The 27,890-nt window shown below is 38.5% G+C and overlaps 4 protein-coding genes across 5 annotated transcripts in view; 2 read left to right on the top strand and 2 right to left on the bottom strand.

The window, feature by feature from the left end:
• LOC134812031 (uncharacterized) overlaps nt 1-27,890 on the bottom strand; it is a 63,190-nt gene that overhangs the window by 33,252 nt on the left and 2,048 nt on the right. The gene's annotated exons all lie outside the window — the stretch shown is intronic.
• LOC134812030 (serine/threonine-protein kinase Nek9-like) lies at nt 1,940-27,537 on the bottom strand. The gene is made up of 17 exons (XM_063819215.1): nt 27,381-27,537; nt 27,073-27,267; nt 19,963-20,070; nt 19,302-19,414; nt 12,005-12,134; nt 7,778-7,843; nt 7,220-7,381; nt 5,784-5,925; nt 5,411-5,577; nt 5,009-5,166; nt 4,611-4,756; nt 4,206-4,345; nt 3,899-4,043; nt 3,586-3,718; nt 3,382-3,484; nt 3,037-3,172; nt 1,940-2,793 (listed from the first exon to the last, which is right to left on the bottom strand). Exons 1-17 carry the CDS (start codon nt 27,501-27,503, stop codon nt 2,123-2,125), a joined length of 2,838 nt encoding a protein of 945 aa, XP_063675285.1. The 5' UTR covers nt 27,504-27,537; the 3' UTR covers nt 1,940-2,122.
• Nucleotides 13,068-18,926, top strand: LOC134826436 (uncharacterized). Its single transcript, XM_063838811.1, has 16 exons — nt 13,068-13,551; nt 13,697-13,841; nt 14,016-14,169; nt 14,340-14,475; nt 14,615-14,759; nt 14,921-15,074; nt 15,261-15,400; nt 15,586-15,733; nt 15,871-16,027; nt 16,135-16,273; nt 16,662-16,809; nt 16,950-17,106; nt 17,286-17,424; nt 17,759-17,891; nt 18,231-18,384; nt 18,677-18,926. Coding segments are annotated over exons 5-16 (1,512 nt in total). The 5' UTR covers nt 13,068-13,551; nt 13,697-13,841; nt 14,016-14,169; nt 14,340-14,475; nt 14,615-14,757; the 3' UTR covers nt 18,718-18,926.
• LOC134812033 (ras-related protein Rab-8-like) overlaps nt 21,424-27,890 on the top strand; it is a 50,582-nt gene continuing 44,115 nt past the window's right edge. Inside the window, exon 1 of the mRNA XM_063819220.1 lies at nt 21,424-21,444. The gene's annotated coding sequence lies outside the window, so the exon portion shown is untranslated. The remainder of the gene's footprint in view (nt 21,445-27,890) is intronic.

Genomic DNA, 27,890 nt, shown 5'->3' with positions numbered 1-27,890 from the left:
TTTATTGACGTTGCTCAGCGCAATTTTTCAATTTACCAATTCAATTGCCAAAGAATTATATTAATTGGCTACCTGGTCCGAATATATAAAATGGGGGCTGGAACTCCGTGGTGACGAGCGCATTGTACCATTTCTCGTCGCTTTCCGCAGAGTTAAAATAAACGTTAACGTACAGGCCACCAATAAACGGTAGAAGAAATATCAGGAGGGCAATGAGAATCTGTAGAAAATGGAATACGATCAGTATGGTCCAGAATCTTGTTGCTTTGCTGGGATATTACTATTAGATAGCAGATTTGAAAGTATCTTGTTCTCATGATTTGGAGGATGTTATGAATAATTTTGACTACGAAAAAAATGTGGTTAAGTCTAAATCATTGCATATCGATAACACTATAACAGACAAGCTTGGTAGACTAGTTAATTGTGTAATTAAAAAATAAGGGGTCGTTCACATATTACGTAATCAGCCGAGGGGGGAGGGGGGGTTTTCAAATGCTTACGGTTGATTACGGGGGGGGGGGGGGGGGTTTCGGTCGTTGATTACGTAATCAAAATTTTCTTTTTTACCCTCTAGAATAATAACAATTTGATATTTTAATTCAAATTCCACTCAATTTCACTCTGATAGTGATAAAATTTAGAAATTGATCGAATATCCGGCTATAATACTAATAGTAAGTAGTTTAGAAGGTGCTTGGCCGGATATCATAACAATGATTTCGGCTCATCATGATCAGGGTAGCATGAAACGTAGAGAAAAGTCTTTTCTAGGAAAAAAGTCAACGGGGGGGGGGGGGGGGGGGGGGGGGGGGGGTCAGGCCATGATTACGTAATATTGATGTCAGGAGGGGGGGGGGGGGTAAAGATTGCTAAAATATTGATTACGTAATATGTGAACGACCCTTAAACAAAAATGATCACGGATTAGTCGTAGTAAAAATTGGTCATAAAATTCTCCTCTTTAGTTGTTGACTCCTACACAGACACGTTGGCAATATTCATCACGAGCACAACCCATTAAATTTAATAGCCTCGATCATCCAATGTGCAACAGTACCTTCTGGCGATTTGATTTATCGGGTACTTCATCTTCGTCGACAACAATAATATTCATCCTTTTTTGTTCAACAAACTTCTATGAACAGTATTAACAAGATTTACAAGGACAACAAATATTACATTCCTACAAACACTCTCAACAGATTCTTGTAACTGAAAGAATAAACAAACATCAAATTGAGCTAAACTACAAGAAGAGTAGTGAAATTGTATTTTAGTAAATCTAAAATTGCTTTCAAAATGTGTCTATATAAAAAACTGAAGAGAGTATCTAAGTTCAGTCCGTTAATATCCACAAGTTTTTTCAACTGACAAATCGAGAAGAAGAACCAAACTGCAAAAATACTATAAACCCTCGTTAGGTATTGTAACGTATTCTTATAATATAATACTACTATAAAAACGCGAGGCAAACAATAAACCACTGCTACATTTGCAACGGACTGGTCCCACTATATTGACCGACTTAGATCGAAAACTGAAATGAAGAACCTCTATAACATTCAACAACTAGACGATTAAGACGAACCTAGATGAATAAAAAACGCAGTGCAGTGGTATGTTATATAATAAGAACGAAGAAGTCCGGTTGGTTTAGATAGTAAAGAATGTTTCAGTGACTGATAACACGATACTCAGATCTAAACAAAGTGTAAACAAGTTTGTTAGCAGTGTAGTTGGAGACCTTTATACTGTCTACATATGCGGAGACTATCATGTACAAGCTCTTTTAACAACTGCTTTGTTAACTTCATTTAAACGAGTTAAAAAGAACCATTTCCCATTTTAATTTATCTTTAAAATTAAATCATTTCAAATTCATCTTCCGTTTAAACATCATCTTCCTGTTAAAAACATCATCTTCCTGTTAAAAACATCATCTTCCTGTTAAAAAGCTTTAATATAAATTTCCTATTTCAAATCGGTAGAAGATTAAATATAATATAAATATACACTCGAAAACGTTTTCTTCTAACCTCAGCTGGCTGGTCCGTTTCAATGATAAGATCGATAAAAATGAATCAATTAGTACCCTAATAAGCCCTAGCTGTATATTCCATCAATCCATGACCCCTTTCAGTTCATCAATCTGATACTTCATGAGTTTCTGTTCAAGTTCTGCAATAGTCTTATCTCGTTCCTTGATCTTCTGTCTCTCCCGTTCTAGTTCAGTCTCTAACTGCCTAACCCTCTCCTCCATACTGACACTTTCTGTAATAACTTGAAGTTGAGGGGTAGGTGTGGGCAGACTTTCCCGTCCTGATAGTCCACCGCTTGAATCAGGACTTGCCAGTGAGTTTATGTCTGCTCTAGTTGACTTAGCTAGCGCTTCCTGTAGCCTAACCTCGCTGAACGAGAACTCAGCTCTGAACTCAGGAGGTGGGGATGTGGGCGGGGTATCATTTCGAGAAGGACTAGGAGCTTCGGCAGGGGATGGGTCCGGTACAATACTCTGCGCTGGTTTTGAACAGTCTGTTGGTTTGGAAGCCGCTAAGTTTTGGGATACTGCTTCAGCTTGAGATGGTTCATTGTCTGATGAAACGATACCAGAACTGGAGCTGTTTGCTGCTGCGGACGAGACTGATTTTGATGACGGCAGCTGCTGACTGCCGGATGAATTACCGCTATCTGACGTCACTAGATCCTGGCTGTTTGCGGAAGAAACACCGCTGGAGGACTGGTGGTCGTAACTCCTCAGACTCATTTCGTTCCGGAACATCTTCCCGCCACCTGGTCAAACGATAAAAATATGTTATATAGGCGAACTGAGCCCTGAGGACAAAGTTATTGGTATACCTGACACGCAGCATTGCACTCATGATAAGGAAGTGATAATGATATTAATTCAGTAATGTACATTTTAACAGAAGTCAATCTCTTGCTGATACCAACTAACCACTCCTTCATACAACTAATAAAGCTTCTGCAAATATTGCAGGATGAGTTCATTATAAACTACCAAGTTTAACAAACCGAAGTTAGGAGTCCTAGGCTGTTGCTGGTCGCACAGTTCCATCTCATTATGAAGCCAGGTTGGAGTTTTGGCGGACACTATAGAGTCCTGACGGGTCCCTTGTTCAGATGCGCCGATCAATTGAGCTGATATCACCTGAACGTTAAGACAGATTATAAAGTGGTTATTTATTGAAAGCACCTTAGGGGGACGGAATTTCCCCAAAGTTAGGTACATTTAAAGAAAAACTTTCGATAGGTGTATTATCCCGTTCAATTAAACGTTCGGTTTACGCAACAAAAAAATGGCTTGCCTAACAGCTTTTTTAATGCCATTAAAGACTTGGAGAACAAACAATGTGTCACCTGTTCAGCCACTAGAAGAGTGTACCAGCCTCTGCTAGACAAGGCAGGGATGTAGTGGAGAGAACTGAAGATAGGCGTCGGGGTACAAACACTGTTCCGCGCACTGAAAAGATGTGGATCAAAAATAGGAGTACATACTTATTAAGTAACATCCTCAAAAATAGCGGTAAATGGCAAGGTCTTCTCAAACCGCAAGTTACCAACCTGTTTCCAAGTTCGTTGTTTATGCCATCCCCCAACCGACCATGATTTCTGTATCCCCAGGAGTATACCTCATTATCTACAGTAGTTGCCACTGTGAACCTGTCCCCCGCCGAAATTAGTGCTATCTTCTTACCTGCACACGACAAGGTTGTTAGATAATAATTATTCCTTCAGAGTTAAGTGATCATCACACACTTTTGATTTGTTTGGAGTTAAACTAGGAACGTGTTTCAAGTTTCAGCGGAAAACTGTCATGGGTAAGTTTTCAACTATCTTTAAAGTTGTAGCATCTAATTCTAACAGACTAGCTTACCGGCAATTTTTGCCTTGACGATGGTTGGATGACTGTAGACTTTGTAGTGTCCTATTCCGCGTTGTCCACACTTGTTCGACCCCAATGTCCAGATCCTGTCGTACGCATCTATCACAACTGTGTGATCGACACCACAAGCCACGTCCTGTAAAATAAAGTTTAGCTACCCTGCTGCTTATATTAAGAGGTGGCTTGACGTCCTAATTCTAAAAGTGGACCACCGATTCAATTAACAGTTCTTATACCGACTAAGTAGCTGCTGTAAACTCAATCTTTTAAAAAAACGTTCAAGAAAATAAGTACGAACCCTGATAGCGACCGAGGAAAGACCGTAGACAGGTTTAAAAGTGAAGGTCTCCCCGCACTTAGCCACTTTAGAACCTTTCCTCCCTATTTTGTTGATACCTAACTTGTTGTCTTGGTTGTCACCACAGGCCATTAGTTTACCTGAACACACCCGTGAAGCTTAAATAAAAAGAACTCATCCAAATTTGTACACCTAACTTTGAAACATATGCAGCGACATACTTACGAGGTTTCCTGCAGTTGTAGTTCAGCTAGATTAATCATCGACTGAATACTGACTATACAGTAACATTAAAATTATCATAATTTGATACATTCTGAAACCAGTAGATACTATAATTTTATCATTGTTCCAGTCAGAAGGCTGGACTAGTTTACTGATGTTTCACCTAAAAAACCAACTCACCACCAGTTGTAATGACGAAAGAGCATTGTTTTCCACAGGAAACTGCCGCAAACTTTGTGCCCCTGATCTCCAGTTTCTGAGGAATGTAAACAATGTCCTCACAGTCGTTTCCAAGACAACCGTACTCTCCGTTACCCCATCCGTACCTGAACAGTTTATTAACATATCCATAGCAGATAATTAAATGATAACACTGTAGCAAAGGTATTTGTTTTGTCCCATTGTTCCAGTTACGTAGTAACGAAAATCGCGAATCTAACAGTCCCAAAATCGATTATAAAATGCGTAATCAGTCTGTACGACTTACGTCATGCATAAAAATCTCATAAATGAACAATCACAAACTGTACATCCCCAGGAAATACTTATGTTACATAAGAATAGTCAAAAGTAATTACAATTCTCCGAGACTAGTAGTTGCCATAACATGGGCATCTCCACAGGACACACTGACGACAGAGACCCCGCTAAAAAAGGGAATCGGAACTGGAACTAAATTATTGTCTTCCTCTTCTCCCAGCCCTAAACATCCGTCGTAATTACTTCCAAATGCTACCTGAATATTATCGTTGGATTATTGTCAATGCTTATTGGGTTTCGACATAAATAAATGTATAATAGTCACTAATTGCACTGTATAGTGTATATGCGTTGGATTGATATTAAATCATTGAATAGATTAATTTGATATAATATATCAAATTATCTAATATCATTTCTTGGCACGGAAATAAATTGCAAACGATCGTGGCCTACAGCTCATCTCGCAATCAAATAACAAGTAAATGAATGGAACTGACCAGTACTCTAACCCCATCGTATTCATCCTCCACCACAGCCAGGGTAAAGTCATCTCCCGCCACAACATCCACCACACCATTACCCACCAAGTGTTCAACTCGTTTGGGTGACCGGTAGCTGGCTTTGTCTCCGTGACCCAGCTGTCCGCACATCTCTCCTGGGTGTCCTGCGGAGGATGTCACGTGATCAGTGGAATGTGAGGGGTGTGAATAGTGGGCTGTATATAATTTGAAGCATTTGTGTAGTGAACATGATATTGTTTGGTGTTCAGAATGATCACTAATCAGCTTTGCAATCAGGCTCAATGCAAGGCTGAGTTAACTAAACTACTCATTATAGGCTAGCATTCTTTGTATGATTCCATTACAGTACCTGAGGACCAAACATACAGCTCTTTTTCCACTGTCACAACACAGAAATGTTTTGGAGCTACACAAACTTTCACTGCACCCAGTTCCTTCTTGAATGTAGCCAGGGTTTGTGGCGATGTCTTCCCTCCTCCCCATATGTACACCTGGTTAAGGAATATGTTTACTGCTGATGTATTGATAATAGCCCTAATACACACATATCATAATATGAACCTTCAAATGATATTTGAAGGTAGTCGTCGATGTTACATGTGGTCCAAATATCTACAATTTCAAATGTGCGCGCAAATATACGCGCCAAAATGTTGCACTAAATGCGTTTCTTAAAATGTTGCCTCAATTCAATGTCATTTGGTGTTCGCGCGTAACGTCGGCGATGCTGATTTTTCTCTCGGATTTAAGGGCATCAAGGACTAACACTTTAACATATTAGCGAAGTAAGAGGCTTCGACGTGAGTCAAAATAGTATCTTAACATTTCACCGAAAATGAAGAGGTTTGGCATTCTAGTCTGGCATTTTATGATATCCACACTACCCTATCATATACAGTCCAGAGAGAATGCCAGACTGGGAGTTAAAGTAATACTCCCTTCACTAGAAAAGCATCAGCTGGTGCACACTCTGGCTACGGGCTACGAAAACTCATTCGCAGTGAGAGCTGAAAGACTCTGGAATGTTCTCCCCAAAGTTGTCAATACCAAACGACTCTGGCAAGCTTCAAGACACTTCTCGGAAACTTCCTAGACACCCTTCCAGACAAGCCCCCTACTCCTGAATACAGTGCAGAAAACTCTAACTAGATAACCGAGTACCGACTGGTGCAGTCAAGGAGGTGGTCGCAGATTGCGCGATGATGCCCACTTCTAAATTCCCAATAGGTTCAACAAGTTCAAATTGAGTGCTTCTGATTTAATAGTAGATCCAAGGAATTTGGTGGCAAATGGCGTGGTTCTTAACCCAAGTTTTCAAGGAATGCGATCGCTAACACAGAAAACCTCTATAAAGTAAGGCTTTCAGTTTTCACACTAATAAACGTAAAGGAATGTTATTGCAGATTCGTGACATTTGAACACTTACGATCGAATTGACAGAGATATCAACTCGACAATGAGAATTCTCCGATATTCAGTGTAACTTTAATACTCTTGGCCGGCCGACAGAACTAGCTGCTGACAGCAGTGAAACATTAGAAAAACTGAATTTTTATCAGTAAGCCACAAAACTTTGAACATAATAACATAGTGTTTAAATGTCATACTATCAGTGGTGGCTGCCGCTCACCAACAATGTAATGACAGAGCTTGACTGGCAAGAAACCGAGTAAAAAATCCAGAAGGGTATTCACTTGTTGTGGCATAATTTCGACGCACATTATGGGTTTTGACTTGCGGATTCTTAAGAAAATAAAGATTCAAGGAACAAGCTACGGTTCATACCTCCGAGCTGAGATGGGAGAGAACTGGTTGTCTTCCTGGAGACAACTGGGACAAACCCCGAACATAGTTCTGAGGTCCCAGTCTATTCTCGAGTATACCTGTACACCCCTTCATGTAGGGGGTGTCTAATATCTCCTGCATTGTCGGCCGGTTAGCTGGGTCCTGGAAAATATGGTGACCGTTAATGTGGAGTTAAAGTGTGTATTAGGTAACGTTATTTTACTATGGAATAGTAGCTGTTTGTTGTAGCTTGAGCTCTAACAAGATTGCTCACAGCTAGATTACAGCTTGAACATATGTTTCGTGAAGTGTGTCCAGTAACCAAGTGTAACCGGAAACGGACCATTAGATTTAAACGCCATCAGTTACAGTTCGTAACTATGCCTGAACTAGCAAGTATTTAGAGCAACAGCTCCTACTTTACAGCTCCTACTTTACAGCTTGCTGCTCGGAGAAGTACTGACAGAGCTTTGAGTAGACAAAAAGTCTTAACTCTGGCATGCACCGGACTATTTACATTGTAATTACCTAATTACACAGTATTATTATGTACATTACCTTCTGAAGCATGCTTGTGAGAATGTTCCTCAGATCCTGACTCCATGACTCGCTTACAGGCTTGAACTGAAAAGAAAGTGAGTTTAGTGACTGTCATTATCATAACAACGGTACCTGTCAGGCATCTCACCACCATTGCAGACTGCAGTACAGGAAAAATATTTAGAATTTCCTTGAGTTTTACCTTCTGATGGTGCAAAACGAAAGTAAGTGCAGTTACTGGCCGTCATTAGTGACCGTCAACCGTCATTAGTGACCGTCAACCGCCAACCGGACAGGCATCTCACCACAATTGCAGTTCAGTAGAATGAAATGAAACGAAACAGGGCATTTATAGCCCGATCATATATATCGACAACAGATATAAATGAAAGAACTGAACCATTATTGTATTTTACTTTCTAGGTGTGGTATGCCGACTCGAGACTAACGCAGATACGATTTTGATCATATTCAGATAAACTTTTTGAGCTTTATAATGATTGTTTTGACAGTTTGATAATTTGAGTATTTTAAAATATAAAGAGTTCTTTGATTTTGAATTTGAGAGATAATGACACCATTTTAATCAGAAAAAATTGGAAATTTATTATTTTTGGCTGTTTCTATATTAAGACTATTTCGATCGGTAATTGTCAAATCTCTCAGTAAATTTTCTTAACTGCAAGCTCTCTGCAAGCAATATTTTCATCAGCCTGCCAACTAAAGTAATGCAGCAATTTATACCATGATTACAGGGTTAATTTACCGAAATAATTGCAAATACAGATCACCAAAGACATATTTCAAGATACGATCGTTATTTTAGGTATTTGGTATATATACTTGTTTATTGTTTATCGGAGTGTAAATATCTGTGAAGTGCCTACCATTAGACGTCCGTATCCAGCGGCAGGATATTGGTCAGCCAATCACCTGCCAGCATATGGGCTGTGTAGTTTTACAGCGAAAGTGATTGGTTTAATTAGGCTAGGATCTGTTTTATTTTACTCTTGGTATATTTTGGGAAACTTAGGAGAAAACGTTTAGAACAATTATTACGTGAAAACGTACGTCTTTTGGAGTTTTAATTGACAGGGTCTGGGATGTAGACAATACATAATCAGTCGGTGCTTTGTAGTGTCTTGTTCTCATTGTGTTGTCACGCACAGGTTGCACGTGTACCAAAAACAGATGTCTTCCGCTTTCATAATTTGTTAAGAGAGCTTGTGGTTTTGTTTTATTAATTTTTTCCAGTTCGAGCGAACAAAATTATGATTTGTTTTTAAGTTTGACGTATATATTTATACTCCATACAAAAATATCGAAAATTATGAAATCTTGTTTGGATAAAAAATATTTTAAATTATCATAATATTATATTATTTATTCACGACCGCCCAATAATTTCTCATTCCAAATTCTAACAAAACACCTCCTTCAGATCGGACATGGTCAACCCAGATCTTCCCACCCCCACCCTGATCCTAGCAGGCATCCTCTCCCAGATCACATTCGAGAAGATCGCATTACAGATGGACTTATCTCCTCCCTCAGAGTACTTTGAGATAACATGGAGATTAGCGCTGTTCTGTGATTATCCCGGTATTGGCTGGTTAGAGCTGGTGTTGCTGTCCACTCTGCTCGCCGTATTATGTGTTATAAGGACACCCACTAAAAATAAACTGCTTCGTGGGACATTGACATTTGTTGGATCGTTGATACTAAATGCTAGCGTTGGGAGTGTTGGATTCACCGGAGTTTATTGCTTGAACGAACATTTTGACTATAGGATTTCGCTGGAGATTTTCCAATACGCAACTACCCCAATCTTCGCTTCAGCAGCGGTATTTGTCGCTATTAACTACTTGAAAAGATCCCCAGTAACTACAGAACTACCTCCAAATGAAAGAGATCCTCTAATTTGCCGACTGAGCGTCTTCACCCCAGGAACTGCTATCTTCTTAACGGGAGTTTGCGCACAATTAACATTCGAGAAGTTGCTTGGTATCTTGGTTACCTCATACCCGACAGCACCTGATTTCTGCGCGCACCGCGGGGTCGGCAGCTGGGCCCAGCTTTCAGCATTGTCAGCATTCCTCCTACTTATCATCCTCTGTGTTAACCGTGGTCGACAAAGGCTGCCTCGGGGAGTAGTAACATTCCTGGTCTCATTTCTCCTGAATTCCAGTCTGGGTCACATTGGTGGGGTGGGTGTGTTTTGTGGTAGTCAGTACAGTTTTAGTGTAAGGGAGATGTACTGCAGGTATGTCAACATCCCGGTTGTAGGATCGGCTGCTCTCTTTTTCTTTGCTCTTTTCTTGAAAATGTCTGATGATGATCATCCTGCTTTATTCCAGTTCCCAGCAGAAGTTCGGCCCGGAATATCTCGTGCAATAGAAACTAACACTAGATACCTTAGAGGCCTTCTATTACGAAACAACTAAATCTCAAATAGCTGGCATAGATACGATTCCTGCTTAGTGCCTACACTTCTATCAGGGTTTGCTGTATCAAAGGAGAATACTAGTTTTATATCATATTAATCGTGAGATGTGTATTATGTTTGTTGGTATATTTCAACATAATATTATGTGACCTCAGATAATATGCTTGCCTTTGTCAATGGTCAAAGCTCTGTACTTCATTTATCACCTGCAAGCAGCACATTGAGAGTAAAGGAAGAGCGTCACATCTTTTAATAGAATATGGCCCCCGCTGAGACGTGCAATTAATTTTAGATCAATAATTAATTGAAACAATGCCGTTGGTACATTTCTCTGATATGTACATTTTTTAGATTTCTAGAGGTGTTGATAGCAATAAGTGCAGTGTGATGCTAATAAAGTTGTCAGTAATATCTTCACAGATGAGTTTTATTAATTGCTATTCATGTGATTAATTTTATTACACATTTATTCACGACAGAAAGGTTTAAATCTGATATAAGGTCTGATGAATTGCACAGACAATTTCTAATATTTGAAATCATCAAAATATGTGCCATGTAGATTGGAATTTTAGATTGTAATGTTACTTAAGTGCTTCACTGTGTCAAGACTAACGTGAATTAAGGGTGTGATTTTCTTTGCCCAACAAAAATCAGTTCCACACTTAACAGGCTGAGGTCTAAACAGAACCCGGAAAACTAAAACACATTCCGATGAAAAAGAACGAGGTAAAATCAGTAATACTGAAGCAGTGCTGAAAAATATATCCATATCTTTACTTAGGTAAATTAGCATATCGTCGTAAATTGGGTGAATTTTCGAAAACAAAGGCAGCGAACACCACATAAACCGGATATTCCACGTTTACAGGTTTACCCCGACCTAAACAAGTCAAATATGTGTTTTTCAGTGCCGGGTTAAAAATGCTTGCATTGTCTGTGAAGCTATTCTGGGAGTATAATTCAGATATTGGACGACTGACACCTCGAACTGACAGTGACCTACAAAAGAAAATGAGCACGATTAGCTTGGTATTCAGACAGTTCAGTAAGAAGGAGAATAAAGCTAAAATCACATACCTACCTAAACACTAAAGAAATACCAGTCACCAGTCACCAACAAACCAACAAATAAATGGAGCTCCACAAAAACACGAAACTGTCGAACTTGACAGGATTCTCATGTTTAAGTGTTAACTTTTAAATGAGCAACACTTTACACGAAGTGCACGAGACCTGTCACGATATTACCAGAGTGGAACGATACTAGAAATGGAACACAATCCACATTGATTGTGCGTACAGTTGTACACCATAACTAACGGTGCAAAAATAGAGTTACAGCCGGTATCAATCAAATTTCAGATATGAAAACTGCTCACCAACTTTAGATGATGACACTTAGGCAACTTTACTTACAAAATGTCGGGATTTGTGGTCAGGTGACACTTTGAGTAACTGATACGAAGGTCGACAATAAGATTTTTGAGCGCGTGGTCAGATGTTTAACAATACAGAATAGGTGATGAATAGGTCTAAACATGCGATCAATACAAAGAAAAAAGAAGTTAATTAAATAGCTTTTCTAGGAATACACATAAACGCATGGTAAGTGATAGCCGGCTGCGTGGTTTGCGCTAAACGTGACGAATAATTTAACGAATGGTAAGATAAAAATTAAACAATTATTATACAAAATATATGGGTGAAGTCTAGTAACATGAAAATAACTCTAGAGAATTGAAATAAACTATTACAACAGCAACCACAACAAAAACACCATCATGACCAGAACCTACCTCTTTTGTCACGATGCTGTAAACTAGACGGAGCTGGTTGGTTGCATCAAATGTCTTGCGGAGTTCCAACATTTCGTAGAGAACGCAACCGCACGACCACACGTCGCTTTTGTAGCCGTAGGTTAAACCTCTGGGATAGTATCAGAGTTAGGGCACTTTCAACAATCAATAGATTAAAAAACCTTTTTTTTTCAGCATATTCTCATTCGAACCAAAACGCCGGGATAGCGTTTTAAAGATCTCAATTATCTGGTTTTATCATTTTATATTTCTAATTATTCGTATAAAAAGTTAAATTGAAGACACAATTTTTGGGCACAATTTTCTATCCTCTCATGAAACATTGCGCGCAGATTTTGCTTTTTTGTATACATAATTGTCCGATTGTCCGATTATTACGTAGTCAGTTTACTTTTGTTAACCACTGATTGAAGCAACAATCCGATTTAATAACTAAGTTTTGGTGCCTATATTTTTACCTAGTGCAACTGTGTAATTCTCGATTATGTTTAACAGCTTTTTAATTAATGTTTTATTCATTCTAGTATACCCATATAGTAGAAAAATTGTAAACTAACTAACATCTCAAGATCTAAAATAATGCCGTATTCTCGCCACTTGATAATCGTTTTAAATGCTCATTGGTCATCTCAACAGTGAATAGTTATGTCGTTATGTCGACGTTGCTTGGCTCTCTCTCAGAACGGCAACAAGAGTGATGTGGCCATGTCCAATAAAAACTCAGTGATGGTACCTGACTATTTTAGGGCACTATATAAGGATAGGTATTAAGTATTTAGACCAAATTCACAGTGTTTACTGTTTTGAGTTCATGCTGTTACTAAGGCGACGCTTCTGAACGTGAAACGTCCCATTCACAGACATGTGAAGTGTATGGACTGTTTGGGTTATTTTAAACCGTCACCGGGAAAGAACCACTGACGTAAGAATTTAACATAATACCAGCATACATTGTTGATTGCTAATTGCTAGCACGTACAGAATATGTTCACGTCATATTTGTCCAGACGTCAAGGCCATTATATTCCCGGTCCCTTCTTTTGTGAGAAGATCATGAGACTGAAATAGTACATCACAATTCACAAAGGTACAAAACAATGTCGAGGAACTGTGAGATGGAACAGAAGCATCATCTGACGTTATCAGTGGGGGTCTGATGTGAGCTGCTCCTTCAACAATGGAAACTCTTTTCATAGGTCGGGCATTGGTCAGCCATTGTTCCTTTGTACAAAGATACTAGCCAGCTAGCCTGACCCACGTCAACTTTTATAAAGGTACGTTTTATGTGCAATTGTTTTCTGAATATCCGGTTAAAAAGATAGATCTCAGAAGTCAGAATAGAAAGTTAGTTGAAGTTTGTTTAATTCAAGTTTGTTAGAGATGTTACTTTTGTTGGCATTTGTGGGCATCACAGCCGGAGAGTTAGTCAACATCGCCGATAAGGGGTCGATAAGTGCGACATCTACAGGATGGGGCGGAGTTGCCAGTCGAGCTATAGACGGTAGAACTGATGGCCAGTGGGGCAGGTAAGATACTATTATGTTATCTACTTAAGGTGTAACTCTTGATCTGCCTTAGATAGGAAACTTCGAAGTCCGAACACTCAACACAGCTCCTAAATTTAATGGACGACATATTCTATAAATATTAAACTGTTGACCACACCTCTAGAGGGTCCTGCTACCACTCCTCACAAGCAAAAGGAGGCAAGCTGACTCTGTCATTACATGGGGAGGAGTTGGGGGCTACATGGCCGGTTCAGAGCATCAGTGTCTTCAACAGACTGGATCTCTGCTGTGACCAGCGAATTCAGGGCGTAAGTTAAACTTATTTCTTGTGAGTTTCGGGCCTGACGCCATTTTCTTTCTGTATGCAGCAACCATGTTAAGTCTTGATATTACTCAACGAAATCGTACTGATTACCAGTTGATAGGCCTGACTTAAGAAACTAAGCTGCTCAGACCAGTAACCAATATTATCTTGTGAACAGGTAGAAGTGTGGCTGGATGAGCACATGTGTGGAGCACTTACCTTCGTGGAGGGGCAGCACGAGTATACAGTAGACTGTGAAGGGAAGATGGGCAGTACTGTTACTGTTCACCATCCTACTCAGTACCTACAAGTGTGTGAACTGAGAGTCTTTGGTAAGTGAACCACTTCCTCTCCAGTATTTTAGCATGATTGCCAGTCTTACAATTTAAATGTAAAGATAGGAGATTTGTTTCATTGTTAATTAATAAGGACTTATTACAGAGTTTTTCCCATTGCTTTTGTCAGTAGATTTAAATAAATCAGTTCAATTGTTCCATTTCAGTCGACGACTCCTACAAGCCGGACATACCGAATTATGTGAATGTAGCCAAGGAGGGTGAAGCTACAACAACTAGTGTAGGTTGGGGAGGTGTAGCCAGCAGGGTTAAAGACGGCAACACAAACGGCTATTGGAGTGGGTAAGTGTTTGTTCTTTGTCTCATTTCTATTATCTTAAGTTATATATAACTTAAGATACAATATCATGTACTTAGCAAAGTTCTTCAATCTTTAAGTGTTGATTATGTTAACTGACTGACAAACCCCCCCCCCCCGCAGAGGATCGTGCTCGCACTCAGGTAACGCTGGGAACAACAGAGTAACAGTCACCCTGCCTTACTCTGATATTGGTATCAAGTATCCCGTCTCCGCAGTTAGAGTTTACAACAGATTAGACACTTGTTGTGATCAGAGAATCGACAATGTAAGTCGAGCAGATATATACATGAACCATACAACAATTATCGCGATAAATTTGAATACATTGCTGCTACAGTATCATTCCATTTTTAGCCTTTACAAACAGCTTAGTTTTGGATCGTCCTCCTCACTGCGGACAAGGAAATCTGATTATCTCTCTCAAAGGTTCAAGTATTTGCCGACGACCATATGTGCGGACAGATCAAGTTCGAGGAGGGAAAGAAAGCGTACATGGTCGACTGTGGCAACAAGACTGCTGGTGAGGTTTCAGTACGATTGTCTGCAGGGTGGCTCCAAGTTTGCGAACTTGAAGTTCTCGGTAAGTTTAGGAGTACCACTTAAACTCGGTTTATTACTTAAATTTCCAGTGTCAACGTCTGATAGAAAAATTAAAATCGTTTGCTATTGATTTTTTCATGAATTCTCAATCCTTCCCGAAATATTTATACTATCAAAGAATGGAGAATGAAAAGGAGTTCAAGTGTCTAACAGATTACTCCAACAGTTTTTGGAGGAGAACATTCCAACTGACATCCCCAAGTTTATCAACGTGGCAGTAAACGGCACAGCATCTTCCTCTTCAATGGGATGGGGAGGTGTTGCCAGCAGAGTAATAGATGGAAACAGAAACGGAATGTGGGGCGGGTAAGTAAACTTTTGTTAAATATATTAACAGTTATTAATAAAGAATGGTTCTGTGTTCATCTTGACACCAGAATATAAAGCAGATACACTGTCAAACAATTATGTGAGAATCCCAATCTACGTTTTAGAGTGGCCGAAAAAGAACAGAGGATACAATATTATCACTGCACCAATAATTATTTCAGACAATCGTGCCAGCATTCAGCTGGAAATGGAGGACAACATTCAGTTTCAGTAACACTACCAGCTGGAGATTTAGGAGTCAAGTACCCCATCTCCTTTATTAGCATCTACAACAGGCTGGACGCTTGTTGTGATCAGAAAATCAACGGGGTAGGAAGGTTTCTGTTCATAGAAAAGTGACCTAGTCATTGTAGTCTTGCAGTTTTATTTATAGTATAATATTTGCCAACACCCATTAGAGATAAATCCAACCTTATTTATCAAGTACTGAAGAAATCCCCACCCAGGCGATGGTGTTTGCTGATGAGCACCAATGTGGACAAGTCCAGTTCCAGGAGGGTAAACAATCCTATAAGTTCGATTGTGGAGAGTTTGCAGCTGGTCAAGTTTCTGTTAGACTCAGTAGCGGACAATCTCTACACGTGTGTGAAATAGAGGTGCTAGGTAAGATAGATAAGATCAGTTTGATAATTGATTCTAAACAGTAGACATGCGGAGGAAGAAACACTTGCCTATTTCAAATTTTATCCTTAACACAATATCATCAACAGTTTTGGAGGAGAACATTCCAACTGACATTCCTAAGTTTATCAACGTGGCAGCCGATGGTACAGCATCTTCCTCTTCAATGGGATGGGGAGGTGTTGCCAGCAGAGTAATAGATGGAAACAGAAACGGCATGTGGGGCGGGTAAGTGGACTTTTGTTTATTAAAGTACTGGTGAATTTCTACTAACGACTTTGTGTAAAGTTTAAAATCTTCAGTTTCTCACGCATTGTCACTAAACGTTACCCGCAGTGCTTGTTCAATGGTTAATATACTTGTTATCATTTGTTGCAACTACACAATTGCGTCAATGCACTTAGTAACATTTGCGAGCTTCTGTTCGATCAATTGTCTGAATTGCAGCTGCATTGAATTGAGATGAAGGATTGTGGGAATCACAATCTTCTTTGTAGAGTGATAACATCACCATAATCTTATCGCAAAATATTGAAACTGTTACGCGCCCCTGAACCAAAAAAAGGGAAGGTAGGTAAGGGTAGGTAGACTAAAACTGTAAAAATAACTATTTCAGACAATCGTGCCAGCATTCAGCTGGAAATGGAGGACAACATTCAGTTTCAGTAACTCTACCAGCTGGAGATTTCGGAGTCAAGTACCCCATCTCCTTTATTAGCATCTACAACAGGCTGGACGCTTGTTGTGATCAGAAAATCAACGGGGTAAGTAGCTCAGTCGCTGATTGCACACAAATAATTTACACAGTTACTCATAATGGAACATTACTAAGCTAATAATATATAAATTTGCAGTTTGATTCGAACCCGTTATCTTATAAGACTTAGAACAAATCCCCACCCAGGCGATGGTGTTTGCTGACGAGCACCAATGTGGACAAATCCAGTTCCAGGAGGGTAAACAACCTTACCAGTTTAACTGTGGAAACTTCTCGGCAGGTTCAGTCTCTGTCAAACTCAGTAGCGGACAATCTCTGCACGTGTGCGAGATAGAGGTGCTAGGTAGGATCAATATTCAATACTTTAATTATAATCATGATCATTAATTATTGTCTGTAGGTTATACCTGAATTTCAGCATTAGAAGTGATTAATCAAGAGTCCTTATAACCCTCCTCCATCACCCAATGTTTATAATGTACTAGTAGCCCAATACCAGGATTTACACGATGATTTACCCAGTTTTGGAAGAGAACATGCCAAAGAACATCCCAGTATTCTCTAACGTAGCTCAGGGTAGACCTGCTTCTCAGAGTTCTGTAGGGTGGGGAGGCGTTGCAAGTCGTGCTGTGGATGGTAACACCAACAAGCAATGGCCCGGGTAAGAAAACAATAGGCATGGCCTCCACACGGCCTCTGTACGGCTACACGCTGCCACCATACAGCCTCTATACAGCCTCTTTTATACCCAACCTTGAGTGATGAGTTTTTATTTTGGCAGTTTCTTTGACTAGCTGTGAAAAAGTTTAAACTCATGGAATATTTGAGTAGCTGAAACGTTTCAAAAAGACTGTATTGATTTTTTAAAACTGACGCAAATGAAGGGCCAAATTGAATTATCTCTAGCCGTCTTATCTAGCCTGATTAACAAAGTAAGTAACACGGTTAGTAAAAAGGTAAATCTCATTTTGATTATGTTCACCAAATGACCGCAGCCAATCCTGTACCCATTCTTCTCAAGCGACTGGTAACTGGTGGACAGTGCAGCTTGATCAAGAGGAGTACATTCAGAGCATCAAGATCCACAACAGACTGGACTGCTGCTCCAACAGAATTAACGGTGCCAAGGTAACAAACGCGGGAATTGGAATAGTTTCAAAATTAAAGTAATACGATGAGAAAATCAGAATGCCCCCATCCTAGCCATCCTAGTGTGATTGATTTCTGCTTCTACAATAAAAGCTGCCTACATTTTAATTTTTACCTTTGGGGAGGTGCCAGTGGTCGGTGTTTTTAAGACTTCGATGATGTAGAATTGTAATAAAGGAGTAAAGGAACAATGACACTTCCGTAATTTGAACCTTATCCTCAACAAATTGTACATCCCGCTAATCAATAACATTCAATCTTAAAATCTAACCATTTAACCAATTACCTAATTACCCAATTAAACCCAAGTAATTGCAGGTGTGGGTAGGTATAGGATCAGAATGGGAGCTGTGTGGGGAAGTGAACTACGACGGATCCCCTGTCTTTGTGATTCCGTGTAACAAGTACGGGAACGGTGTTAAGATAACAAATGATAACAGTTATCTTACTCTTTGTGAGGTTGAGGTTATGGGTAAGTGCGTTTTAAACGGGCTAATTTCCAGAGGATTATTTACCGGAGAATTAAGTATAATTAAGTATACTATATAATATACACTATATACGTGTATGTTAAAGTACATTTTAGAATTGAAATGTATCCTTGAGTAGTAAATAACATGGTCTGTCCTTCACCGTACCGGCTTCTAGAGAACTCTTGAAATTATTCACTAAATACAGCGAGAGAGCATATTGATATAAGAATATTTCACAATTATATTTTTTATTAACGTCTGGCGAGAGACCTAACTGTATTCTTATTTCAGTGCCAGAGGAGGTCCCTTCGGAAGTGATCGATGAAGAATAGACATTAGTGTTCAGTGATCACGTCATAGTAGTAGTGTGTCTAGAAACATCAGTTCTTTTTGTCGTTTTATTTATTAAAATTTAATTATTCGAGTAAAATCTTCTTCTTCTTACTTCCTTACATATGGCATTTTCGAGTCGTTTTAATGTGTAAAATTGATGTAAATACCATTACCCTGTTTGTATGTACATTGGCTTCGCATTTATTTCAAAACCGAGTTTCTATCATTGTTAAACTTTGGTTTATGCTCCAAAAGATTATTTTAGCGTCGATTAAGAAAAGAATTCGATCAACGTGACAAAAAAGGAAAAATATCACTATTGAAGATATCTTTAAAAATGTAGTACAGGAAATAATACCTGACGAAATTTAACCTCATTTTATCTCGATAATGATTCGGAAGATTAAAATTTGGTTTTCGGGTTAGTTTGTTGTTCTAGTGAGTGAATAGGTTCAGAATATATATGGTCAGAATATAGTCAGAATTGGAGTCATATCACGGGATGGGATAAAACAAAACCATAATGATATTTTGTGATATAAAAATATATTTTGTGATATAAAAAGTGGGGCACCCAACAAACCTGCAGATTTCAGGACTCATGTAGTAGGGAGTTCCAACAATAGAGTCAGCAGCCTCGCTGTCTGAGGTCAACATCTTACTGATACCAAAATCACCTACTTTCAGAATTCCTGTCTGAGAAGATTACAATTTACAATTATATCGAACATGAGATGTGTGTAATAAGCATGTTACATGAATGTTAAATGAACGTTCCTGACTTCCTTGAAAATATTACGTGGCAGATTGACGTTTTATAGATAATCACGCGGGAGTCATAATTGAGTGGCTGCCAAGAAATTACTGCATAACCACTGCCTTTAATTGCATTATAATGTAATGGTCATTAGACTTAATAATGCTACATTACAGTGAGGAATTAGCATTTAGCACGTTTACTGTACTGGAAATATGGACCAGCAAGTCTTACAACAGGTTTACGCCCAAACAGTTATCAGAATTTTAGAAACAGAATTAATTTGCCACCAAATATTCCCACCATTCATCAAAATACTGAATAATTTTACTAATTTCTCTGAATTATAACTCAGAATCTTAGACTTAAAAGCGCACCCGACAAATAACCCCGCAGCACGGTCATTGATCAGATGACACTTCTGACAGCTGATTGGCAGAAATCCTTGCTATCTGTTCCCTGATTGGTTAGTTTTGCTGTTACCAACCTTGTTGAGAAAGATGTTGACAGTTTTAATGTCTCTGTGGATTATCCCGCTGGAATGTAGGTATACACAGGCGCAGCACAGCTGGTAAAAATACCACAACACCTCCTCCTGAAATACCGGGGTCATTAACTTATTATCAATTTATGTCGAATACCGAGAATATTTATTCCTTCACTGATCCTTTCTGGACTTGAAAATAATTTACTGACATTATCTCCGCTACCTTGTCTCGGAGATTCACTGTGATTAATTTAATGATTTTACATCAAAACGATCAAGATTGTCGTGCAGTACAATGGTCAATTGAATCGGCAGATCAAAAGTGAAAAGGATAATTTACAGAGGCTATACTCTTGTTCTGAAGAAGAGTTTATGGCAGTACCATCTACTTTTCTTCACGCAAATTATGTTATCCACGGAGAGCACATTTTTAACACTCCCTAGGAGGACGTACTTAAACTTACATTCTTTATTACACACCAGTAATTTTATGGCATTTGATGTGTTAAACAGAGGATTTGTGCAGCGTGTGATCTGCTTGGAGAGCAGATCCAGCACCTAAACTTGTACAGACAGCATCACAAATCCAGATAATCATTTGTGTGTAAATACAATAGAACACGGTGAGTGTGAATGTACCAAGGCTAAGGGTCTTGACACAAGCAGGTTTCTCAGCTTTACGGCATAAAGGTTAGCTAATATTATTTTAAAGATGCAAATTTGAAGTATAAGAAACACGTACTCTAGATTGGTAACGTTGAAGCTATTAACTTAATCGACCACATTTATTCTATATATTTGTATCTATTATAATATACATTATACATAATATATTAAATATTTTGTTTGATGCTTAGTTATTACAAAGTCAGCCGCCTCAGTTTGCTTGTAGTGTCGTACATTTACAAAGCACTTGAAAAGTAAAATACATTTAACTTTGACTCTACATACCATCAGCATACCATTAGCATACCATCAGATATACACTGTCAATTTGCATTTAAAAAGTCTGGCATGCCTACTGAGTACTGGGAGAATTCGGCATTCCGCCTTTCTAAGTAGGGCTTTGAATGTTAAAATGTACTTGGTACACAACTCTAACTTATCAGAAATATGTTGTTGAACCATGGTGGCTGATGTGACTACCATTAATTAACCGAACTGTCATCAATTAAAAAATTAACTTAGTATCCACGATGGCGGGAAATCTAATAGACACTTGACAGCTATGACAAGACTTCATAATATTAAAATATTTTGCATAATAATGGAAGACTTGACAACTGATGGGAACTGGGAAGGGTAGCGGCCAGATTCAGTTAAATCCTAACCACCCTACAATCAAAGCTAATTAATATTTAAACAATTTAACTGCTTGGATTATCAAACAATATTGAGTAATTAATTTTACTATTGTATATGGTTATTATTATATATATATTATACATATTAGCCGTTAGGCTATATAACAAATAATTTGAGGTCCCAATGTCAAAGCGATAGAAGAGACTATGACGTGACCGTTTGTATCCTAAGCAACGCATCTACTTCCTGGGCTACAGTATTGACTTCGCCATTTTCTCCTCCCTCACCGCCATTTTCTCCTCCCTCTTCCTCACATCACTATGGATCTGAATTCTGTTACCAATGTTTTAAACTCGTTTTCATTAAATGAGCTGAAAGCTCTCAAGGCCAGTGTTGAGAATGTCATGAAACTTAAGAGAAATTCTGTTAAATGCGAGGACTTCTTGGAATTGCATTCACATTTTGTTCAGAACAAGAGTGTTCAACATGGCACGTTGATGTCTGAACTTGAAACACTTATGGCCAAGCAAACTGCTGTGAAAACTGCCACAAAGTGGCTCACTTCCACTGGAGAAGAATATGTATGGTCTTCCTCAAATGGACACACCACGACTAAGGAGCCAATCGATATTTTAAATTATCCTGGGATATCAGAGCTTATGCATGATATCAACTCCAAGTTTGGCTGCAAGCTAAACTCATGCCTAGCAAGCATGTACAAGTCTGGTTCTTGTGCAACTAGGTACCACAACGACGACGAGGTGTCTCTTGACCAGTCGCAAGGTATTTATGTAGTTTCATTTGGAGCTGAGAGGACCATCGACATAATTCCAGAAAATGGGGATAAGCGATGTAACAGTAAATGCTATATCACCCCAAAGGACTGTAGTTTGTATATTATGAAACCGGGGTGTCAGGAATATTGTCTTCACAAGGTTCGTGCAGAGAGCTCAGTTAAGGGGACTCGGTATAGCTTATTTTTTCGCTGCCAGATACCGAAGACAGATACAAATGTAGTCAAGGAGCAGATTGCCCGCACTACAATTCCTATGCCGCCCACCACCACCTCAACACCAACCCTTTACTACCGAAATACTCCAAGAAAACCGAAGAGCAGGAAAACCACTGTCCTGTTTGGTACGTCAATGACAAAATTCGTACGGACAAATAAGTTGGGATTCCGGGGAAGGAAAGTAATCAATGTGTCTCAAAGTGGTGCAAAAATTAGAGACATCACTGAAAACATTCATAATTTTCATAAAACTCATGCAGCTGCAGAAGCTGACGATATTGAAAAAATTATATTGAGTGTTGGTACAAATGACATTAAACATTCTAAGTATGGGGTTCAGTTCCTTAGGAAGTATCTTACTGAATTAATTGACACCACTAAGCAGTTATTTCCCGCTGCAATTATAATTATCCAATGTTGTCTTCCTATTAAGTGTTTATATTCCTACATAGCAAAGAATGTTCTAGATTTTAATAATCTACTTAAAGACTTATGCCTAAATAATAATTGCGTGTTCTTAGACTGTTTCTCAGTCTTTTTAACTCGAGACTTTAGATCATGTAATGAACTTCTATACCATGATTGGCTTCATCTCAACATGAGAGGAGTAGGTTTACTGTCCACTTGGCTTAAGTTTGTTGTAAACGAACACAGTTTTGACAGGGTTGTAAATAATCTTCTGGGAATTTAAATCTTTGATCTTTTCTTCCATTTAATATTTTGATTAAGACGTTGCGCCTAAAATTAAAACTCAAACAAATCTCTGATTTAATCTTTTTCTCAATTTTATGCCTCCCATTTCAGGTACATTCGGTCACTGTCCATTTTCCAATATGTTAGACAATGAATCGTTTAGACTTAGAATAGGTCTTTTTGCATGCAAAAGGCCTCGTACACAGTCAAGAAATGCACTTATACATATCAACACGTTTATACCTAACAAAATTTACACATTTAAGTCTCCATACACCCCACACATCAACTACAATTATCATAATCATATGTTTCTCTTCTATTCTCTCATCATGACTTACTTTCTCCCAATTCTTCTCTCCACGGTTAGGTCCATGAACACCGTATTCCCCCTAGATTCTAATATTCATTCCTCTCTACTCCTTGACAGCCCACGTTATCTTATACCATTTCTTGCTTGCTCCCACATCAAACTTTTCTTTGTAATTATCTCCTCATGGTTTATAAGAAATGTTCTTCTCCCTGGTAAGATGAATAGAGTCAAGTATTCCAGCCGCCTCAGGCGTCTAGTCTCTTTATTCATTCTTTGGGTTTTCTCTCTTAACTTTCTTTTGATAACTCTTGTTAATCCTTCTATGCTTAATCCAGGTCCCAACTCCCTATCTGTACTCTACCAAAATGTCCAAGGTCTCATTCCTTTCAGTAACCTAAGCTCCTCCCATCCCCTTCTTGATGGTAATAAGATTTCCGAACTTCAATCCTTTGCTAACATAGAGCAGCCTGACATAATTGCCCTAAATGAGACTTGGCTCAAAAAATCTATTTCTAGCAACGAAATCTTTCCTTCTTCTCAATATGAAATCTTCCGCAATGACCGCACGAGAAAGACTCATCCTCAAGATCCTAATAACCCTAAAAAGTTTAGGGAAAATGGAGGTGGTGTTCTTTTGGCTGTTCGGTCTGATCTCGACGCCACTACAACCCGACTACCAGTTAGCCTAGGTGCAGAAATGCTTGCCGTTAAAATTTCTTTTCCTAACAAAGAGAGTATTGTAATCTGTACTTGTTATAGAGTAGGAACTCTTGGGTTACCTAATCATGATGTCATAGTTAGTTATATTCGCAAGCTAGTTTCCAAAAAGAATCCCCCTAAAATCTATGTTATTGGTGATTTTAATCTCCCCCATACAGACTGGCTATCTTCATCCAGTACCGTACCTATTGAGCAATCCTTCATAGATTCTTTCAGTGATCTTTCTCTTTCCCAGTTGATCACATCACCCACCCATAAAAGTGGTAATACATTAGACATTCTTCTCAGTAATTATGATAACACAATCGATAACTTGAATGTCTGTGATCCTCATTCCGTGTGCAAATCTGATCATTTTCCTGTCACTTTTTCAATTAAAAGCTCCTTTTCCCGTAAGAAAACTCCTAAACGTAAAATCTATAATTTTAGGAAAGCAAACTGGGACATGGTTAATCGTGAATTATGCTCGATTAATTGGCAAGTCCTAGAATGCCTAGATCCTGATTCGTCTTGGAAGTTAGTTAAAGACTGCATTATGAATTTAGTTGATATACATATTCCTAAAGTAATTATTAAATCAGAGTTCCAACCCCCGTGGTTCGATAGTGAACTTTTTTCTTCATGCCGTAAAAAAGATAGACTCAGAGCTAAATTTAAAATTTCTGGTTCTATTTCTGATGAGTTAAAGTTTGTTACTAGCCGTAAAGATTTTAAGAGGCTCTCATCAGCCAAAATAAGAGATAATCTTTTTAATAGTGATGATCCAGCGCTTATAACTAAGAAGTTTTGGTCACATGTTAAGTATAAATCTAACTCCTGCCGTATTCCTAATTGTGTTAGTTATTCTGGACAGCTTCGGTTCAATCCCAAAGATCAAGCTGAACTTTTCAATTCTTTCTTTTATAACCAGTTTTCGGATCCTTCACTTTATGACACTGACATCTCCTATGTCAATGATGTTGATTTTGATATTGACTTCGATCATCGGGATGTTCGTAAGCTTCTTTCAAATATTAATTCAAATAAAGCCCAGGGACCAGATGGCATACACGGTAAAATTCTAAAAAATTGTTCCGTAGGTTTAGCTTACCCTCTAACATGCATTTTTCGTGGATCCTACAACAGCGGCTACATTCCACAAGAATGGAAACTTGCAAATGTTGTCCCAATATTTAAGAAAGGTAAGAAAAGTGAGGTTGAAAACTATAGACCAATATCCCTTACTTGTTTAGTCATGAAAGTTTTTGAGCGCATTGTTAAACGTAAACTGCTTTCTTTGACAAGTACCCTTCTTGATCCCAGGCAGCATGGTTTTCTAGAGCACAAGTCATGCACAACCAATATGGTTGATTTTTGTGATAGCCTGGCATTGTCTCTTAACGAAAACATTATCAATCATGTTGTGTATTTTGATTTTGCTAAGGCATTTGATTCTGTAAATCATGATATCCTTCTTCATAAGCTAAAGACCTTATATAACATTGATGGTACACTTCTCAAATTTCTTACCAATTACCTTCAAGGCCGTTACCAAAGAGTGGTTATTGGTAATGAGATGTCATCTACCCTCTCAGTTAATTCTGGTGTCCCCCAGGGCTCTATCCTTGGTCCCTTACTTTTTGTATTGTTTATCAATGATATTCCTCTTGGCCTTTCGGATAATACTGATATTGTTTTGTATGCCGATGATACAAAAATCTGGCGTAAAATACATTCATCTTCTGATATTACCAATTTACAAATGGATATAGACTATCTCTCTGACTGGGCACTTAGAAACAAAATGCGATTCCATCCAGCAAAATGTAAAGTGCTTATTGTTTCAGGAAAACCATCTTTATCTCCTCCATTCGCATATAATCTTGATGGCTCTCCTCTTGTGTATGTAGAGTTAGAAAAAGATCTTGGAGTCGATGTTACTCCTAAGCTCAGTTGGAATAGTCAGTGCGACAGAATTTATACTAAGGCCTGCCAACAACTTGGTATGGTCAGAAGAGATGGCCATATTGTCATTGATCAGAAACGTCGCCGGGCGCTTTACCTCTCCCTGGTTCGTAGCCAATTCGAAAATTGTTCCATAATCTGGCGCCCTTGTAATAAATCACTTAGTGATAAATTAGAAAGTCTCCAAAAGAGAGCTATTAAATGGATTCTGTCTGAAGAGGGCCGCAGTTATCCACCTGAGCAATATGTCAAAAAGTGCAAGCTTGTCGACATTCTCCCTTTGTCTCAAAAGTTTGACTTGAATGATCTTATTTTTTTCCACAAAGTTCTAAACAATTTAATTCCTGTATCGCTGCCTCACTATCTCACTTTATATCAGGGCACTTCTCGACTAAGACGTTGCCACCTCGACAGTCTGTCTATTGTGTCATCAATTTTACCTAAGTTAAGTCAGAATTCACACACCTTATGTACCTCAAATAGCCCACTGGCAAAATCATTTTTCTACAGAACTCATATACTGTGGAATGGACTCCCTTTACAGGTAAGACAGATTGTGTTTACAAGTGTTTTCAAAGCTGAGGTCACCAAGCATCTATGGAAATGTTTATTGGATAGTGAAACAACAGCCTAGCCTAGTCTCTTTGCTCCCCATATTATTATTATTTTTGTTTTATTAATTTTTTTTATCTACCTTCCTATACTTTCAACATCATATCACACTTCACCCGCACACCTCACACATTAATGACCATATCAGACCTGTATCTAATGTATCTGGAATTTGACGTATTGAAATACCAATTTTGACTATATATCCACAGTTATTCACCATGGATTTGTTTGTTATTAAATAGTTTTTCATAAATTTTTGGATTTAGATTAATTCGATGTAATGGGTCCAAGTTACTGCGGACATAGTTCACTATGTGTTTACCGTGTTTGGGTGCCCATCATATTTTACAGATGGGGGCGATATTTTGAACGATTCTATTTTATATTCATCTATTGCTGTACTCTGTAAAATTTGAAAAGTATTTAATAAAAAAAGGGATACTGACTGTGGTTCCTGCAAAACCGTTAACTGCAATTGAATTTACCTCTAAATTAATAAATTTATCACCTCAGCGAAAGACTGCTGCTGAGCACATATCAGATGACTAAGGGTGCCCCCATTAGCATACTCCATCTCAATGTACATAACATCACTGTCCACATAGTTGTTGTAATACCCCACGATATTCCGGTGAGATAACAAGGACAGAACGTCCACCTCATGCTGCGCTGCTTGGATTTCTTTGTCGCTTTTTAGCTTCACCTACAATGGTTCATACTTAAAATTAATTTATAAGAATAAGGAATTAAATATTAAACATGAGTGATTTGACAGCTAAAAATAAAACCAATTTAGATATTTGAAAACGCGTTTACCTCCTTCCATACCACTAAGAAGTTATCAGAATATCGTCTATATAGAACTGCTTTTCCAAAACTTCCTTCCCCGAGAACCTTCAAGTAATGATAGAGACCCTCAAAGCAATCATCTTCAGCCATGACATCAGTTACATCTTGTGACCTATCATTACTGATTACTATGTAAGCTATGAAATTACACTCAGCAATACATGTGGTTAAAAATTGGATCTATCATAGCAAAACAGCTGGACACAGAAAGGAAATTTGATTCGATTATGTTAAATTGAATAATTAATACCTATTATATACATTATACACCTTCAAAGTTTTAAGTTATTAAGAAATAATAACAGCAGTTTTGCACATGCAGACATAGAGAAAGTTCGGCGACTTATGGCAGATAGGGTTTTATGGAGACAGCAAATGAAGCCTCCTAAATTTGAGTAAGTTCATCAGTGGCGTAACGTTGCCTGTTGGCACCCCCCTGCCGAAAAAAGCGCCCCCCTGTTGGCGCCCCCTCCCCTT

The sequence above is a fragment of the Bolinopsis microptera genome, chromosome 2, assembly GCF_026151205.1.
Source record: "Bolinopsis microptera isolate Bmic1 chromosome 2, MBARI_Bmic_1.0, whole genome shotgun sequence".
Taxonomy (NCBI): domain Eukaryota; kingdom Metazoa; phylum Ctenophora; class Tentaculata; order Lobata; family Bolinopsidae; genus Bolinopsis; species Bolinopsis microptera.
Note: the sequence above shows the minus strand (reverse complement) of the source record. Positions and strands in the feature narration are given on the sequence as shown.